Source organism: Leucopleurus acutus (assembly GCF_964270905.1).
Source record: "Leucopleurus acutus genome assembly, chromosome: 18".
Classification (NCBI taxonomy): Eukaryota; Metazoa; Chordata; class Mammalia; order Artiodactyla; family Delphinidae; genus Leucopleurus; species Leucopleurus acutus.
This window is the reverse complement of record NC_139160.1, coordinates 24,635,646-24,656,858: the sequence shown is the minus strand read 5'-3', so window position 1 is coordinate 24,656,858 and position 21,213 is coordinate 24,635,646. Positions and strand designations below refer to the sequence as shown.

At 36.6% G+C, this 21,213-nt stretch overlaps 1 protein-coding gene across 1 annotated transcript in view; it reads right to left on the bottom strand.

Annotated features, from left to right (window-relative positions):
• The window catches only part of VWA8 (von Willebrand factor A domain containing 8), a 370,368-nt gene that overhangs the window by 208,805 nt on the left and 140,350 nt on the right, over positions 1–21,213 (bottom strand). Inside the window, exons 17-19 of the mRNA XM_082859564.1 lie at positions 18,638–18,753; positions 8,108–8,214; positions 5,007–5,113 (exon numbers count right to left, since the gene is read on the bottom strand). Of these exons, the coding sequence (XP_082715690.1) occupies positions 5,007–5,113; positions 8,108–8,214; positions 18,638–18,753 (330 nt within the window). The remainder of the gene's footprint in view (positions 1–5,006; positions 5,114–8,107; positions 8,215–18,637; positions 18,754–21,213) is intronic.

The following is a 21,213-nucleotide window of genomic DNA, read 5'->3' as shown; positions in this document are numbered from 1 at the left end:
TGCCCCGGTCCGGGAAGATCCCACGTGCCACCGAGTGGCTAGGCCCGTGAGCCACGGCCGCTAAGCCTGCGCATCCGGAGCCTGTGCTCCACAATGGGAGAGGCCACAACAGTGAGAAGCCCCCATACCGCAAAAAAAAAAAAAAAAAAAAAAGTCTTCTCTCCCAGTTGTCTCTCTCTCCTGATTCCCTCTTACCTCTCTAACACTTTCTCTCTATGGTCTTTTGTATCTTCTTTAGGTAGCAGTTCCTTAAATATTGATTTTCTTCCTTCTTTTGTTCTCTTTCACTACCTTGTTACATGCTTTCCTGGGGGGTCACAGTATAGGGCAGAGCAGTTTCTGCCTACTTGTACGTGGGCACCCACCAGGCGAGGGAGGGCTATGTTCAGAGTTGGGGACCCACACATCAGCGCTCAACGAGTTACTTCTGACCCTGCTCTCCCTAAATCCTCTCATCCACTCCATGGCTTCAACCACCAACTTTACACTGGTCTTCAACAGCAAGACTTTTCTTCTCGACTCCAGCCCTGTATTTCTGAGCAACTATTGAACAATGCTATTTCCCAGTCTCCTCGAACTCATCACATCCAAAACTTGACTCATTCCTTTCTCCTCAGCTTCATTCTTTCTCCTGTACTTCTTATCCCAATTAATAGCATCATCTTCTACAACCCGAGCCTATCATCATCATCCTCTTGTCCATCTCAGTTGGCCCTTATCAAAAGTCAATTAAACACCAAGTCTAAGCTATTCAGCCACCTAAAAGTCCACTGTATCTATCCATTTCTATTCCATCCCCACAGCTTTCATCTAGGTTTTTATCATGTCTGGCCTAGATTTTTATCAGCCAATGTGGCATCTCTGACTTCAGTCTCTCCTTGAGTCAATGTGCTCTCCACAGTACTGACAGTCACTTCTCTGTTCACAATCATGTGACTTTTTTTCCCCCCCAAATTCCTTAAATGACTCCTAATACCTTCGGAACAAGGGTCACTCCTTATTTTTTTGATGTAGTCTCAGTCTCATCCCCCATCACTCTCCTACTGTGTGTTCCAATCACGGGCGCAATGTAGAATCTTTTTCTCTTCACTCTTCTGCTTACTTTTCCAGCAGACTATGTGCTCTGTGAGGAAGCCTTTTTGACTTTCATCCAGCACAAAGTTCCATTGACTCTACCTACCTCCTACATAGCCCTGCAATGTGTCCCCTCCACTCTGTCCCCACTATCACTGCCTTCGTTCAGATCCTTCATAAGGTTCACCTGGACTATCGAAACAGCCTCCTAACTAGTCCCCCTCTGCCTTTGTTCCAACTCATAGACAACATTAAAGAATGAATGCAAAGTTAACAAAAGTAGAAATGTGCTTCCAAGTTTTCAACGGCTTCCTCACTTCTGAATAGCTTCCAAATTCCTCAATTAGCAAGGTCCAGATAATCTGATCTTTTAACTCATCAGCCTCATCTCTTGTCACTCTTCCATTTGAATCTCAGCTCTGGCCATGACAATTAATTAGATGTAGCTCCCTGAATAATCTACACTCTCACATAGCCACGTCTCTGCAGATGCTAGTGTCTCTGCCTGAGACTCTCTCTCAACGTTGCCTAGTGAACTCATTTTCCAGGATCATTGCAATCTGGGACCATCACCTCATCAATGCTACCACGGTAACCTGTGCGTACTTCCATCAAGCTCTATAGTAACAGAATCCGGCAACTTGAGCCCTGGAACTGTGTGTGTGTGTGTGTGTGTGTGTGTGTGTGTGTGTGTGTGTGTGTGTGTGTGTGTGTGTGTGTGTGTGTGTGTGTGTGTGTGTGTGTGTGTGTGTTAATTACTGTATTAAGAAAGGCTTGACACATGGTAGATATTTTTTTAAAGTTTTTCAAATCTAAAGCTCATTAGGCTTAAGAAGCTATTAATCTCTCTTTCTTCCAATTTCTCCTCCTTACTACTGCAAGTGTTAAGGTGGCTTGACTGAGTTCTGGGGTTTTTTCCCCCTTCTCTTTTTTATCTCTATGCTGTTTGCTACATACGTTGTTTTAAATAAAAGTTATTACATTTTGGAGCATCTTAAGCCTTGTTGTAGAGCTTTTAAGCTTTTTATGTAGTGCTATGATGTTTTATTACCACCTTCAAGCTTACTTCTTTTAGATGTTAGATGAAAATTCCTTGATGAGCCCACAAGATATTAAAGACGCAGTACTGCATTCTATTTGGGCTGGACTTGGTTTCTCTAAGGACAGTGCTACCAGTAATTCTCTGTCCTGTGTGAAATGTTTAGGTGAAGTCACATCTGGATCTCTGAGGACTGGAGCTGTTAGGGCACCGATCTATAATTCCTTCATGACAGATATAATAAAATAATACTCCTGGGCTTCCCTGGTGGCGCAGTGGTTGAGGGTCTGCCTGCCGATGCAGAGGACACGGGTTCGTGCCCCGGCCCGGGAAGATCCCACATGCCGCGGAGCGTTTGGGCCCGTGAGCCATGGCCGCTGAGCCTGCGCGTCCGGAGCCTGTGCTCCGCAACGGGAGAGGCCACAACAGTGAGAGGCCCATGTACCACAAAAAAATAATACTCCTAATTATGAACATTCAAAATCTTTTTCCTTCTTTCAGGAATTCACTCAAGACATATTTATTCAACAGTCACTATGTGCCAGGCACTGTGCTATTTGCTAGAGACACAAAATTAAAATTAAAACAACAACAACAGGCTTTATCTTAGTAGTGTGGAAAACATGTTTTAAAAAATCAATTACAACACGGTGTGGCAAGGGGACCACAGGGTATAGAACAAGATGGTATAGAAGCACCTAAATACTCAAGAGGCACTGAAGACCACTGTTTCAAAGGTGAAGTGCAACATAAAACACAATAATAATACGCAATAATAATATATGCAACAAAAGCAAATTTAATCAAGCCACCATTCCTAGAATTGGTACAGCTACAATTTTTCATTAATGGTTAATTCATAATGCTTTATGAAGAGAAGGTACGTTTGGAGACAGGCTGCAGAAAATCCCTCAGGGCCACTGTGTAAAGTTCACAGCAGCCCTGCGGTCCTCAACGTCTATGTCACAAACACCATGGCAACAGACACTTCGTTCAGATCCTTCATAAGGTTCACCTGGACTATCGAAACAGCCTCCTAACTAGTCCCCCTCTGCCTTTGTTCCAACTCATAATGGTTTTTCATTAATGGTTAATTCATAATGCTTTATGAAGAGAAGGTACGTTTGGAGACAGGCTGCAGAAAATCCCTCAGGGCCACTGTGTAAAGTTCACAGCAGCCCTGCGGTCCTCAACGTCTATGTCACAAACACCATGGCAACAGACACTGTGTTCAAGGGTACAATGGCCCTCCCTGCTACTGAATTTCCTACAGTTTTATACGCTGGGAAGTCTTTTCAACCTTTGCTGCCATGGAGTTTTTCAAACTGTCACTTATGACAAAGTTTCCTGATTCTTATTTATTTATTTATTTATGGCTGCGTTGGGTCTTCGTTGCTGCGTGCGGGGGCTACTCTGAGTTGTGGTGTGCAGGCTTCTCATTGCGGTGGCTTCTCTTGTTGTGAAGCAGGGACTGTAGGTGTGCGGGCTTCAGTAGTTGTGGTTTGCGGGTTCTAGAGTGCAGGCTCAGTAGTTGTGGTGCACGGGCTTAGCTGCTCCGCAGCATGTGGGATCTTCCCGGACCAGAGATCGAACCCGTGTCCCCTGCATTGGCAGGCGGATTCTTAACCGCTGTGCCACCAGAGAAATCTCCCTGATTCTTTTTTCTTTATGCCTTTCTACTACATGAACAGAGTGTGATACCATAAATGCTTGAAAATATTACATTTTCCTTGCCATCATGTTTTTGTCTTTGACAGGCAAGATTCTTTATTCCTTTGTGTCTTATAAGTAACCTTATTTTGTGTTCATTTGTCCACTGCTTGTATAAGAGCATTAATGCTCTGGAAGAAAAATAAAACCAATATTAGTTAATGGCCCATAGAATGAAGAATATAAAACAAATTCAGGTTATGCCTTTTGCTAGGTCATAGATAATTATAATCTGGACAGATTTCAAAAACATTTAATCAAGACTTTTCCTGAGAAAGAAGAATTTGCTGAGATACCTTTTATTGTTAACATAATGTAGAGATATACATTCTGTTACCCATTGAACAACAAATAGGATTGGGAAATAGCAGATAAAGAAATTCTTTAATTTACTTTAATTCTCTAATTCCTTAATATAGTGAAAATGGTAAGTAGAAGTTCTTCAAACATAATTTGTAAATGTAGGATTATTATTTACATGCAGAATAGTGACCAAATATTAGAGAAAATTTTAAGTATGGTTTTTATTATAAAATAAATACATAAGCACTTCACAGAAAATCTGGAAAAGAAAAAATCTTTTTATATTATGGGTAATTTTCTCTGGAAAAAATTCTTATTAAAGTGAACATCTATCAATTAGTTTTCTGGGTACACACTTATTTCTGTGTCTTAGTGGAAGCTCATAATTATTGGTTAGTTTACAAGTGGAAAATTATCTATCCTCCTTTCTTAAAAAAAGATAAGAAAAAGTAAAGACTAGAAAAATACTAGGAATTTTTGGGAAAAGGAAAGAAACGTGAGGAAAAGAATGCATAGGACACATCCCTTTTTGAATTACTTGAAATGATTTAACAGGAACGCAAAAGAGAAGATGAATATTAGTGCCTTTTGTTTTTAATTTAATAGTATATTTATTTTATTTATTAAAGTATAGTTATGTCTGCATTTAAAATTTATTACTCTAATCATTGCAGCAACTCTTCCAATTCTCAAGTAACTCTGGGAAGAGTTTATAATTTTACAACGACTTAATAAAAGATGTTTTGACTGTCACCTCATTCTGCATCATCTGAATTGAACTGAGCAAAATTACAAACATAAACATCAGTTTCACTTGAATTGGGGTTAATTACCACAAAGTAAGAGGGATATATCCACGAATGCAAAGTCCTGCTCTTACCTGGATGTTGTCATAGAACAGAACATCAGGCACTTTCATTTTCTCATGGGCATTATAGATCGGTGCACTAACAGCTCCAATTCTCAGAGATCCAGATGTGACTTCACCTAAACATTTCACACAGGACAGAGAATTACTGGTAGCACTGTCCTTAGAGAAACCAAGTCCAGCCCAAATAGAATGAGTACTGCATCTTTAATACCTTGTGGGCTCATCAAGGAATTTTCATCTAACATCTAAAAGAAATAAGCTTGAAGGTGGTAATAAAACATCATAGCACTACGTAAAAAGCTCTACAAAAAGGCTTAAGATGTTCCAAAATGTAATAACTTTTATTTAAAACAACATATGTAGCAAACAGCATAGAGATAAAAAAAAGAAGGGGAAAAAAAAACCAGAACTCAGTCAAGCCACCTTTATGAGCTTGTTTGGTCAGAAACTCTAAAATACATACATTTGAAAGCTCTGAAGTACCTTGAATATAATTTTTTTAGGACCCACCCATTGAAAAACCCCATAGGAGAGTCCCCTAGAGCTCTAGCTAAACATATAGATGAACCAACTGACCCCAGTCCTCTCAAATTACTATTTTTAGGAATGGTCCAGGAGATCTGTACTTCCAAATATGCACCACAGGTGCTATAGTTATTCTGTGATAATCATTATTGTATTGTCCCCTATTTGCTTTAAACAGTTGGTCTAGGATAGAATATGAGCTCCTTGAAGCCAGGGAACTAAGTAATAAATTTATGTCAGGGTACATATCTCACATGTATTCCCTACAGAAAGGAGATACACATGCTCACTACCTGACATATTCCAAGGTCAATAATAATAACATAATAGTAGTAGTTGTTGTAGTAGTACTGACCATAATAGACGCTATCATTTACTGAGGACCTTAGCTTCAGCTCATTGTTTTCTCATATAATTTCATGGAAATCTCTTAACAATAAGCCAAGAATTATGAGGAAGCTAAGAAGAACATAAATTAAATAATTTGCTTAAAATCACCCAGCTAGTATGGGTAGAGCTAAAAACAGAATTTAGTATAGTCCGATATTCTTTCTGCAATGTGGACTCCAAATAAAATTCCATCCTGCGGAAATACCCGAGCAAGCAGAAAGACAATTACAATGCCTTAGGCAACTGACCCATCTTTTTTTCCTCCTATTTCAAATAAGAAAATTGCTGTTTTTGTGCTAAAACATTTTGAAAGACAAGGAGAGAAAGCAACATTTGCATCTATGGAGTACCGTGAACAATTCTGAGCTAAAAATAATTAAACTGTCACCCTGTTTAATCACTGCTGAGTGCTACACATTTGCCAAAGCACAGTAGACCTCTCCCTCCAATATTTCTTTGCCATTTTCCTTCTATTCACAAGTTCTATAGGGAAGGAAAACATGAACTGCTGTGCTGAGAATTTACTGTTTATTGACTACTTTCAGGTCTCTGAAATAGACCCAACATAAAACTGTAAAGGGAAAGACCAGGATTGCGTCAGTGAATTTACTGCATACTTGTATGTTGAGATGACACACATGATTTCAGGTTCAAACAGCATTTGATACCATCTACAGTTTAGTTATTGGAGGATATCTATTCAGTACATTTAGTGCTTTAGGATGATTTAATTCACTCAACTAATGTTTATTGCTAAAATTTCAGGCTAGAAAAGGGAAATGAACTCAGAGAACGGTGATGCTAGTACTTCCCTGGGAAAAAGCTGGCTAGCTAGCTTCTAAGAAATCTCACAGGATGGCATTATTTTGGTACATTTGTCAAGGCCTTCAGTCTGGTAGGCTCAAAACTTGATTTTATCATTATGACTGAGGGCAAACCTAACTCTCAGGAGAACACTAAAGACATATATTTTGATCTATACATAAATTCTGATATATAAAACCAGAACTGCAATATTACATTGCAATGAAAACTGCAAATTTCATAGAGACTATATGATACAGTTGTTGCCATATCAGCATTTTACATAGACGGAGCCTTGCGTGGAAAGCCAAATCCTCATCAGAAGGTTTTTCGGTGAAACTTCTCCTCTGAACAAGGAGAACGAATTACATGAATTCTCTACAACAGAGATGATATTAAAACTGAATGGGACCAGATGAATCAAAAGTTGCTTAACTTAGGCTCCTTACCTCCTATGCAAGGCTTAGATGGGGACTGCTAACACTGGCCTGTTGCCAAGACTAAACAATCTATAGTCTGAATGATGCAGTCTTTCTTTGGATACGTTAAACCATTCAAGTAAGTAATGTTCTGAATCTCCAAATCCCAGAGTTACTCTGTCTCTTTGAGTTGGCTCTGCGTATCTGTACCCAGATCCATCAGTATGTTGAATTTATAATTTTACTCTAAAAGAGTCACCTATTTCCTTAACATCAAATTCTTATCTCGATGTAGCCCCGACTATTAAAAACATCTATAAAGAGAGCCACAATAAGTCCCCCCTTTAGAGAGTGATCACACATTGGATATTTTGATAAGACAGGTAATTACCCTCAAAAAACAGAGAACCTTTCATTGTGCTCTAAATGAAGAATAGGGTACTTTTACAGGAAGATCTAAACTTCCCCAAAACTCTAAATTACACTTATGGCTATCAAGAAGAAAAGTACCACAGAAGACAATACGGGTGGAAATGAAAGGAGGAAGAAGGCATGAAATGGTACTCTGAATATCAGTTTAGTCTACATCAACCTAGAACAGTTTCCAAAACATGACATGTAGGACACTGGTAGTCCCCAAAATGTAAACCTTGTGCAAAGAAAACAGATTGCTAGAACCTGTGGTGAAATATACATTTGGAATAAAAGGTAAAACAAAATTACATGTTTATTTACAGTAGGAATTCTCTGAGCCTTTAATATATTCATGTCAATTGCAACTCTTGGGGGAGGAACTATATCTGGTATCTGGAAACATTTTTTTTTAAATAAAAGATTCATTTTTTTCAACGCAATACATAAAACAAGATGGGTAGAAACCAAAAACATTTTTAATTGAAATTAAAATAATAAACAATACAAATGCTTAATAAATATTATTTCACTTAAAAAAGAAACAAATCAAATACTTACATTTGTAATCCTCCAATTCTGGCTCCAGGTTATTATCAGTACTTATTTCTATTGCAGCATCTGCCAGATTTTTTTCTAATGCTGACCTTGCAAGGCTTGGTAAAAACCTGGTGGGGTGGGAAGGATGGATCGATAAAGTCAAAGCTTTCTGTGATTCCCAAATATCTTTTGACACTTAGACAGACAGACTCACTCACTCTCTCTCTTACTAATTATAACGAATTAAGGATGATCAGTCTTGATCTGTGAAAGCTAGATAATAAAATATTTCAGAATAAATATAAACTTCAAGTATGTGTGAAGATGAAGTATGTTTGTTGAATCACCTTTTATAGAGAAAACTAATGTGTAATTAGCAGTATTTGTTTATATACAACATTTTGCAGGACAAGAATGAAAATAATTTGCTTTTTAAAATGGATTTACTATACCTCATACATCTTATTTAACTGGCTATTCAAATTTTCTTAAATAGATAAAACAACCACAATTTAACCTACTTCAGATTGGCAATCAAAAATTCAGATTAGTGGAGGTGGATTAATGAGGTTTTCTTTATTTTCTAATAAAAATTATTAGATGACTTTAAGATTATTCAGCTTGATTTTTCCTTCCATTTAAAAAATATACCTGTTTATCTCTTCTATATGTATGTTGTCAAAACAACTATCTTGTGAGTGACAGAGGCATTCTTCATTTACAATTCCATTGTATGAATATGACGGGCTTAGAACATGAAAACAGAGTTTCCCTCACACATAAATAAAGTTATATCCGGAATTTATGATCACAAGTGAGCCCACAGAACTGCTTTTTAATCCATGGTTGCCTGTACTATATTACTATAAACTAACCCTATGTTTCAAATAAACATACTAAAAACATACACTTCTAATTTAGGTTTTCCATGGCTCTAAATCTTTGGTGGTTCCCATAGCCTTGAGTATAAGCTTTAATAAAAGAGATGTTGGAAATCAGAAGAAAGCTGGAGTAGCAATTCTCATATCAGACAAAACAGACTTTAAAACAAAGACTATTACAAGAGACAAAGAAGGAAACTACATAATGATCAAGGGATCAATCCAAGAAGAAGATATAACAATTGTAAATATTTATGCGCCCAACACAGGAGCACCTCAATACATAAGGCAAATAATAACAGCCATAAAAGGGAAAATCAACAGTAACACAATCAAAGTAGGGGACATTAACACCCCACTTTCACCAATGGACAGATCATCCAAAATGAAAACAAATAAGGAAACGCAAGCTTTAAATGACATTAAATAAGATGGACTTAATTGATACTTATAGTACATTCCATCCAAAAGCAACAGAATACACTCTCTTCTCAAGTGCTCATGGAACATTCTTCAGGATAGATCATATCTTGGGTCACAAAACAAGCCTTGGTAAAATTAAGAAAATTGAAATCATATAAAGTATCTTTTCCAACCACAACGCTGAGACTAGATATCAATGACAGGAAAAAGTCTGTAAAAACTACAAACACATGGAGGCTAAACAATACACTACTTAATAACCAAGAGATCACTGAAGAAATCAAAGAGGAAATCAAAAAATACCTAGAGACAAATGACAATGAAAACATGATGATCCAAAACCTATGGGATGCAGCAAAAGCAGTTCTAAGAGGGAAGTTTATAGCAATACAATTCTACCTTAAGAAACAAGAAACATCTCAAATAAACAACCTAACCTTACACCTAAAGCAATTAGAGAAAGAAAAGCAAAAAACCCCCAAAGTTAGCAGAAGGAAAGAAATCATAAAGATCAGATCAGAAATAAATGAAACGAAATGAAGGAAATGATAGCAAAGATCAATAAAACTAAAAGCTGGTTCTTTAAGAAGATAAACAAAATTGATAAACCATTAGCCAGACTCATCAAGAAAAAAAGGGAGGAGACTCAAATCAATAGAATTAGAAATGAAAAAGGGGAGGTAACAAATGACACTGTAGAAATACAAAGGATCATGAGAGATTACTACAAGCAACTCTAGGCCAATAAAATGGACAACCTGGAAGAAATGGAAAAATTCTTAGAAATGCACAACTTTCCAAGACTGAACCAGGAAGAAATCGAAAATATGAGCAGACTAATCACAAGCACTGATATTGAAACTGTGATTAAAAATCTTCCAACGAACAAAAGCCCAGGACCAGATGGCTTCACAGGCGAATTCTATCAAACATTTAGAGAAGAGCTAACACCTATCCTGCTCAAACTCTTCCAAAATATAGCAGAGGAAGGAGCACTCCCAAACTCATTCTACGAGGCCACCATCACCCTGATACCAAAACCAGACAAAGAAGCCACAATAAAAGAAAACTACAGACCAATATCACTGATGAACATAGATGCAAAAATCCTCAACAAAATACTAGCAAACAGAATCCAACAGCACATTAAAAGGATCATACAAAATGATCAAGTGGGGTTTATTCCAGGAATGCAAGGATGCTTCAATATACACAAATAAGTCAATGTGATACACCATATTAACAAATTGAAGGAGAAAAACCATACGATCATCTCAACAGATGCAGAGAAAGCTTTTGACAAAATTCAACACCCATTTATGATAAAAACACTCCAGAAAGTAGGCATAGAGCAAACTTACCTCAACATAATAAAGGCCATATATGACAAACCCACAGCCAACATCATCCTCAGTGGTGAAAAACTGAAACCATTTCCACTAAGATCACGAACAAGACAAGGTGGTCCACACTCACCACTACTATTCAACATAGTTTCAGAAGTTTTAGCCACAGCAATCAGAGAAGTAAAAGAAATAAAAGGAATCCAAATCAGAAAAGAAGAAGTAAAGCTGTCACTGTTTCCAGATGACATGATACTATACATAGAGAATCCTAAAGATGCTACCAGAAAACTACTAGAGCTAATCAATGAATTTGGTAAAGTAGCAGGATACAAAATTAATGCACAGAAATCTCTGGCATTCCTATATACTAATGATGAAAAATATGAAAGTGAAATTAAGAAAACACTCCCATTTACCATTGCAACAAAAAGAATAAAATACCTAGGAATAAACCTCCCTAACGAGACAAAAGACCTGTATGCAGAAAATTATAAGGCACTGATGATAGAAGTTAAGGATGATACAAATAGATGGAAAGATATACCATTTTCTTGGATTGGAAGAATCAACACTGTGAAAATGACTATACTACCCAATGCAATCTACAGATTCAATGCAATCCCTATCAAACTACCAACGGCATTTTTCACAGAACTAGAGCAAAAAATTTTGCACTTTGTATGGAAACACAAAACACTCCGAATAGCCAAAGCAATCCTGATAAAGAAAAACGGAGCTGGAGGAATCAGGCTCCGGGACTTCAGACTATACTACAAAGGTACAGTAATCAAGACAGTATGGCACTGGCACAAAAACAGAAATATAGGTCAATGGAACAGGATGGAAAGCCCAGAGATAAACCCACACACATATGATCACCTTATCTTTGATAAAGGAGGTAAGAATATACAATGGAGAAAACACAGCCTCTTCAATAAGTGCTCCTGAGAAAGTTGGACAGCTACATGTAAAAGAATGAAATTAGAACACTCCCTAACACCATACACAAAAATAAACTCAAAATGGATTAAAGACCTAAATGTAAGGCCAGACACTATCAAACTCTTAGAGGAAAATATAGGCAGAACACTTTATGACATAAATCACAGCAAGATCCTATTTGATCCACTTCCTAGGGAAATGGAAATAAAAACAAAAATAAACAAATGAGACCTAATGAAACTTCAAAGCTTTTGCACAGCAAAGGAAACCATAAACAAGACGAAAAGACAACCTTCAGAATGGGAGAAAATATTTGCAAATGAAGCAACTGACAAAGGATTAATCTCCAAATTTACAAGTAGGTCATGCAGCTCAATATCAATAAAACAAACAACCCAATCCAAAAATGGGCAGAAGACCTAAATAGACATTTCTCCAAAGAAGATATACAGATTGCCAACAAACACATGAAAAAATGTTCAACATCATTAATCATTCAAGAAATGCAAATCAAAACTACAATGCGATACCGTCTCACACTGGTCAGAATGGCCATCATCAAAAAATCTACAAATAATAAATGCTGGACAGGGTGTGGAGACAAGGGAACTCTCATACACTGTTGGTGGGAATGTAAATTGATACAGTCACTATGGAGAACAGTATGGAGGTTCCTTAAAAAACTAAAAATAGAACTACCATACGACCCAACAATCCAACTATTGGGCATATACCCTGAGAAAACCATAATTCAAAAAGAGTCATGTACCACAATGTTCATTGCAGCTCTATTTACAATAGCCAGGACTGGAGGCAACCTAAGTGTCCATCGACAGATGAATGGATAAAGAAGATGTGGCACATATATACAATGGAATATTAGCCATAAAAAGAAACGAAATTGAGTTATTTTGTAGTGAGGTGGATGGACCTAGAGTCTGTCACACAGAGTGAAGTAAGTCAGAAAGAGAAAAACAAATACCATATACTAACACATATATATGGAATCTAAAAAAAAAAAAAAAAGTGGTCATGAAGAACCTAGGGGCAAGACGGGAATAAAGATGCAGACATCCTAGAGAATGGGCTTGAGGACACAGGGAGGGGAAAGGGTAAGCTGCGACAAAATGAGAGAGTGGTAGTCTATGTATGTACATATATACACTACCAAATGTAAAATAGATAGCTAGTGGGAAGCAGTCGCACAGCACAGGGAGATCAGCTGGGTGCTTTGTGACCAGCTAGAAGGGTGGGATAGGGAGGGTGAGCGGGAGGGAGACACAAAAAGAAGAGATATAGGGATATATGTATATCTATAACTGATTCACTCTGTTATAAAGCAGAAACTAGCACACCACTGTAAGTCAATTATACTCCAATAAAAATGTTAAAAAAAAAACACAAAAAACTGAACAGCAGTTTTTAAGCCAAAAATTCCTCAACAGTCTTTTCTGCAAATAAAATCATTCTTCAGGAAAACAAAAAATTCACACCCACAATAATCATTATACTCATTTAACACTGTGTATTAGTTCTAGCAGGCTTATAACTTTAAAAAATTAATTAGCTAATAACTTAAACAGCAGAAATTTTATATAGTTGTTATTCATTTTATGTCACAAGGGAATTTTGAAAAATACTGTATAGAAACTTAAGTTTTTGATGAATGGAAAATTTCCTCATAACCTCAATGTCAAAGGTAGTTAATCTTCATTTCTGATTAAATTCTTATAACTCTGCCCCAAATTTCTATGCTAAGGGATCATCACCCCACGATTTTCCAAAAGTAAATAATTTAATGTAATGCAAAATACTTGACTGGAGTAAAACTCTTTTTATAGGGATTTCTAGTTAACTCTTCCACAGTAAAGTAATTTTTGGAATACAGAATACCTGATATCTTCTTAACCTTGTAAGTTTTCTTCCTTTTGGCCTCTTAGGTTTTCAACTATCTAAAATGAATTATGCATCTAGCTCCAATACTTGATGCACATATTATAGGCTATGAGAGGTGCTTAGAGAGCCATTTCCTCAGATGAAGAAATGTTCCAGTCAGAACTCAACTGGCATAAACAATACATAAATGAAAAATATTTTTAAAATTAAATTAACAACATAAAAGAGCCAAGCTAATATTTAATAAATTTAATGTTCAACAAATTTAGGCTAGAGAGTTTCTTTTGATTTTGTCTGCTTAATAATAGACTTCATGGGGCTTCCCTGGTGGCGCAGTGGTTGAGAGTCCGCCTGCCGATGCAGGGGACACGGGTTCATTCCCCGGTCCGGGAGGATCCCACATGCCGCGAAGCGGCTGGGCCCGTGAGCCATGGCCTCTGGGCCTGCGCGTCCGGAGCCTGTGCTCCGCAACGGGAGAGGCCACAACAGTGAGAGGCCCGCATACCAAAAAATAAATAAATAAATAAAAAAAACAAAAATAATAGACTTCATGAATATAAATCATATTATATTTTTGTTTTAAAATTTTCTATGAAATGTTTTTTGTTGTTCCTTCCTGCCATTGTGCTATCCTAAAGAGAAGGTTAATAAAAAGGCTTTTGACTCTGTAGCCTTGCTAAAGTCAACATATGATACGTAAACAAGATAGCTGTTTTACTATTTGCAAAGGGTCATGGGGTGGTAACAGAATAGAATTTTACTGTGTTCAGCTGATAACAGTGGAAAAATGTATTATTTGATTCAGTGAAATATGTGTATGAATATGGAAAGTATTTTTTAGTTTTTAAATAGTTTTAACCATGAACTACTTCAAGCATACAGAAAATTACAGTATATTAAGTATTCTATTCATCTCTCTCTATCCCTGAAGCTAACTCTTACTCTGAAATTGGTGTATACCTTTCTTGTTCATATTTTTATTTTGCTGCATATGTGTAAGTAAAAAATATATTGCACTTTTATTGTATTTAAACTTTTATATAAATGGCATCATATACGAAATCTCCTCTTTCAAACTTTTGACTTGATGTTGTCATGATCCATATCTGTTGATACATGTAGATCTATTTCATTTTAACTGCTGTATAGTACCTCATTATATGAATATGTCAGTTTATATATTCATTCCCTACTGATGGACTGATAGGTTGTTTCCCATTTTTCATTCTTAGAAACAATGATGCAATGAACATTCTTCTACATGCTTCCTTATACATACATGTAAATCTATCTCTAAGGTGATTATCAAGCAGTAGAATTGTCAATTCATAGAGTATTAATATATTAAGGCATAAAGATACTGTAAGATCACCCCCAAACTGACAAGACTTCCATCCCAACAGCAGTCATGAAATTCCATTTCATTCTGCTCATGGAAAATGTTCTTTTTACAGGTAAAAATTGTAAAAGTATAAAATGATAGCGGATTATTGTTTTAAATGTCATTTTCCCTGATCAATAGTAAGTTGAGCATCTTTTCAAATGTTTGTTGGTTATCTGAATTAACTTTTCCTGCACATCTGTTAATCCTCTTTCCATTTAGAGGTGATGCTTTTATCTCATTAATTTGTATACTTTATAGTTCCTGAATAGCAATCCTTTTGAGATTAGAAATCTTGTGAAACATCTCTTAGTTTGTGGCTTATAACTTGTAGAGTGGCTTACAGTGCTTTTGTCATATGTCTGGATTTTACATTTCTGTATGGGAATAAAGTGGATATTTTTTATTTTTAACCATGTATTGACAAGTCCATCCATTCCCACACTAATTCATAATGCTACCTCTAACATATACTAAGTTCCCAGAAATATGTGGGGCTGTTTCAGGGCTCTGTAGTCTATTATAATGGTCTATTTGTCTTTTCTAGCACCGATACCACACTTAAAATGCAAATCAAAACTACAATGAGATATCATCTCACACCAGTCAGAATGGCCATCATCAAAAAATCTAGAAACAATAAATGCTGGAGAGGGTGTGGAGAAAAAGGAACACTCTTGCACTGCTGGTGGGAATGTGAATTGGTTCAGCCACTATGGAGAACAGTATGGAGGTTCCTTAAAAAACTACAAATAGAACTACCATATGACCCAGCAATCCCACTACTGGGCATATACCCTGAGAAAACCAAAATTCAAAAAGAGTCATGTACCAAAATGTTTATTGCAGCTCTATTTACAATAGCCCGGAGATGGAAACAACCTAAGTGCCCATCATCGGATGAATGGATAAAGAAGATGTGGCACATATATACAATGGAATATTACTCAGCCATAAAAAGAAACGAAATTGAGCTATTTGTAATGAGGTGGATAGACCTAGAGTCTGTCATACAGAGTGACGTAAGTCAGAAAGAAAAAGACAAATACCGTATGCTAACACATATATATGGAATTTAAGGAAAAAAAATGTCATGAAGAACCTAGGGGTAAGACAGGAATAAAGACGCAGACCTACTGGAGAACGGACTTGAGGATATGGGGAGGGGGAAGGGTGAGCTGTGACAGGGCGAGAGAGAGTCATGGACATATACACACTAACAAACGTAGTAAGGTAGATAGCTAGTGGGAAGCAGCCGCATGGCACAGGGATATTGGCTCGGTGCTTTGTGACAGCCTGGAGGGGTGGGATAGGGAGGGTGGGAGGGAGGGAGACGCAAGAGGGAAGACATATGGGAACATATGTATATGTATAACTGATTCACTTTGTTATAAAGCAGAAACTAACACACCATTGTAAAGCAATTATACCCCAATAAAGATGTTAAAAAATAAATAAATATAACTTTACAATGGATCTTGATATCTGATGAAGAAAGCACACCACTTAAATCTTCCTTAAAATTTCTTTGGATATTATTGGCCCTTTATATTAATTTCGAGATCAGCTTGTCTAATTCAATATAACCTTGGTTGTATTTGACCAAATTATATCTACATATCAACTTGGGGGGGAAACAAACAGCCTGACAATACTTAATATTCTCTTTCATGAACATAGTACAGTTTCCCATTTCCCACAGCTATCTTTTATAGCTTTTAATAAAGATTTATGTTCTTCTCCATAAAAGCATTATATGTCACTCATTAGATTTATTCTTAGATGCTCAAAGCTTTCTATTATTATTTTGAATGGTATTATTTTTAAAAATTAGACTTCCTTATTGATTTTTGCTGGAATATAGGAATATCACTGACTTGGGTGCATAAGTAATCTCATTATATTTTATTTGTTCTAATATGTAGTTTATATGTAGCTTCTTTTGAATTTTTTATGTAGCCAATCATATAATCTTTAGCCAATCTAAAAGTATAGAAAGGTGACATTCCTGTTTTGTTCCTAACTCTAAAGGGAATGAGCCAAGTATTTTACCGTAAGAATGTTCGCTATAAAGTTTTAGTAGATACCCTTTATCAGATTAAAGAATTTTCCGTCCATTCATGGTTAACTAAGAATATTTTTGGCTTATTTTTGCTTTGGCTTGTTTTTAAGTTTGGCTGTTGAGTTTTATCCAATCCTTTTTACTGATTTATTTAAATGATATTCTTCTCAGTAATATGTTAATATGGTGAATTTTAAAAAAGAATAGTAAATCTTCACATTCTTGAGATAACTCCAAATTGCTCATAATTTATTTATATATATAAATAAATTATATATATCATATAAATATATATGATATATATTTAGCTACAGTTGGATTTCATTTAGGATTTTTGTACACATTCCATGAATTTGATTTATAATTTTCCTTTCATACATTATTCTTGTCTGGTTTAGGCATCAAGATTACGCTAGACTCAGAGTGAATTGTTTTGTTTTCACTGTTTGCTCTCTAGAACGGTCTCTAGAATGCTTTGTGTATGATTATTTCATTCATTCCAAAGTATTATTTTCCCTTAGGCTCTGAAACTGTTTGTATTACTTGGCATTGACTATTTACTTCTATTAATACACATCTATAACCAAGTTCTGACTGAGGAAACACTGGGTAGATAATGAATCTTTCTGTATATATTGGGTTGCCCAAAAAGAACGAACTTTTTGGCCAACCCAATAATTTCTTCAGTTCATGAGCCTAAAAAGTAGGCAATTGAAGCATGTTTTTTTCTAATTTTCATTTGGAAGCCTAATATTAATCTACTTAAAAGAAAAGGAGAATCAACTTTATTATTTCTCATAATTATTAGTTATTCAAAGAAGTACCCCAAAGACACTGGAAACAAACCTCATTTTAGCCTCATTTCACCACAGAACAAATTCAAGTTGCAACATAAGGAGCTTACTTTAACTACAAGAAAAATTGTCCACTAAGCTGAAAACTTATAGAGGGCAATTAGAGATCCTCCTAAGCTGAATATAGATTCTCTTTTAATTCCTTTAATATATCAAGGAATGAATGGACAACAGTTATAACCACCATAAAAATAATTACCAGATCATATGAAAAGAGTCTAAAAGAAATCTCCAGGTCTATCGGACATTGCTATTAATCTTTTCTTATTATTCTTTTAAAATAGTTTCATGCAAGTATGGTTCTGTAAGGAAATTATATAAGCTGATGCTTTATTAATAATTTCCAAACAAGTATGAAAAATATTAGTGTAGACTGAAAAGATGTTAGTTTTGTCAAATTTGGGCGACAGGACAGTACTACCAAGCATGGAAAGTTCCAGTGCAAATTTGGGAGGTGCTAAGTACATAAGAGCACTCGCTCAGAAGACACATGAGCCAGTGTTCAATATCAAACCTACTTTTACTTATTTACTACTGTCTGATTTGAGTAAGTGACTTAGTTTTCTCATCTATAAAAATCTCTTTCATTTATTACTATGCCTAAGTAAGGTAATATATGTTGTAAAAACTGAACACAAGGCTGAAATAGCTACATATTCAGACTGATACTTTTTCCAGACCTGTGAGTACAGACTATGAAACTTACGTCCCTGTTTTAGCAAAGACCCAGAAAGTTGAATTCAGTGAGAAAGGAGAATATGGTTACCTGGAAAGACAGGCTTTAGTGACAGCACTGTGAAGATTTTCGTTAGGGTACTGTGACAGCCGACGAGAAATCCTCAACAGCTGTCTGGTAGAAAGGGATGCTGCCAATGACTGCGCCTACCAAAAGGCAAAGACAGGCTGTTAAGAGTCTTGTTGCAACTTGCTGAAAGTCCCTTTGGATGGGTATCATAGCAGAATTCATTATTCCTAAGGACAAGGCCAAACTTAAAATAAATATGTACTGTTAATGAATTACAAATAAAATAAACAGAAACCAATTGACACTTAAAACATCCTTAAAGACATTTTTAAAAAATTCCATAAAAACTATTTATTAATTAAATTCAATTAAAGTACTGTGCATACATGTTTTTTTGGGGGGGGGAGGAGGCTGGATGGAGGAAAGATGTTACACTGTACAGATTGAACCTGACTTACAAATAGCCCTTATGTACAATTAACCATTTGTTCATTTTTTTTTTCCTTCTTACACAAAGCCAAACTGTTAAGATGGCCAGAAATGCTTACAGTTTTAAGTAAATCTATGACTTCTGAAATAGAAAAAAGGAGTTGTGGACAATTTAGCCTTCTGATTATAGAGGTGTCAACCAGTTGTCACTTGGGGGGCAGCTTACAGTTTGGAATCCTTCTCTGACACTGTCAGAATAATTTCCCTTTGTGTTCTTACTCTTCCCCAAATCCCATTAATAGAGCTGCTAGTATAGAACTCAGGACATGGTAAGTACCAATGAATATTTGTTGACTTGAATCTGAAATTACCTTAGCAGGCAGCATAATGTAATAGTAAAGTTTATAAGCTTTGGAGTCAGACAAATCAGTCTTCCATTTATTAGCTGTGTGATTCTGGCAAGTTTCTTAATCTCTTGAAGCCCCAGTTTCCTCATGGTGCACATGGGCTCAGTAGTTGCAGCATGCGGGCCCTAGAGCACGCAAGCTTCAGTAATTGTGGCGCATGGGCTCAGTAGTTGCGGCACGCAAGCTCTAGGGTACGCGGGCTTCAGTAGTGGTGGCGCATGGGCTCATTAGTTGTGGCTTGCGGGCTTAGCTGCTCCACAGCATGTGGGATCTTCCCAGACCAGGGATTGAACGTGCGTCTCCTGCATTGGCAGGCGGATTCTTAACCACTGCGCAACCAGGGAAGTCCAGCAATTATTATTTAAAGTCAGCCTCTTCAAAATGAAAAAAATCTAACAGAGGAAGGGAACAGGACCTACACATTAGTAGGAATCTAATGCATCAGATTATTACTCGCCTAATGTCTAACTAAGATCAGCAGCATTAGAAGATAGTGGTTTTCACTGAAAATCAAGAGAAGAGGAGAACTTTTGAAGTAAACTGGTCCACTGGTGGTGGTGGTGGGGAGTCACAGAAGAGACCAGGGTGAGACGTCACAGAGTCTGACAAGGGCAATAAAGTGGCCCTGAGCACCAGAGGAAATGGAGAAGGAGACTCTATTAAATTAACCGAGGATTCAGAATGGATGGTAGGAGGATGCCAAAACTACACTACGTTGTTTGTTCCTTTTATCACTTCGCTTAAGCCCATCTCTGTACATCCCAAGGAAGCAGAAAGTGAATTGGTTTCTCCTTTCTCGTGTATTTCACAGCTCCATGAGATGCTGGACTGCTGTTATTAGCATTATATTTCAGCTACAACATGAGTTAAACACTCCTTTGGGGACTAGATTAGGAGCATGACCACCATTTATGACATATCCTTTTTTCTATTAAAAAACACGTTCTAAGTTACGAAGAACTCAAAAGCAAAACATTTGACTCAGACTTCAACAAATTTGCGTTCTAGACATGGAGACAATATTTACATATAAGAAAGTATAAATTGCAATTCAAAATAGCATATAATTTAATGCAAAAATAAGTGGAGCACTTGACAAAACTGCTATAGGGGCTTAAAATGTTCAAACGGGTAGCAGAAATGCTATGAACAAAGGCACGAAAGCAACAGGAACAGAAATACAAGCAGAATGTGAGGAAACCAGCCCAGCTTTGCTAGAGGGTCCTGCTGGAAAGCTTGCTCCCTAATATCAAAGACCCGTAAATCACTTTTTGAGGAGTTTGGCCCTTCTGCTAAAGGCAATAGGACTTAGTAACATGATTTTAGAAAGACTAAACTGGCAGGAATATACAAAGTAGTTTAAGGACAGAGAAAACTGAGACAGGAATCAGAAAGCTACTTCAGTTACCTACTTATAAAGAGAGAAAGTCCTACAGTAAGGTTACTGGCAATAAGAAGGGGGAGAAGGGATCAGACCAATGTTTCAAAGGACTTGGCAACTGATGGAGATGAGAAAGGAGGACGGATGTGAGAAAGTAGGAAGAATTAAGGATAAGGTCGTTTCAGCCACTATGATCGAAAGTATTAGAAGTTAAATATGATAGCAATTCTCATCTTAATATTTGAGACCATGAAAAATTCCTATTTTAATCATGGAAAATGTATGACAAATGACTCCAACCAGAAGATTCTTATGACAAGAGTCCTATTAAACCATACAGTAACTTTCCAGGTTACAAAATTCTAACCTAATTCCAAACA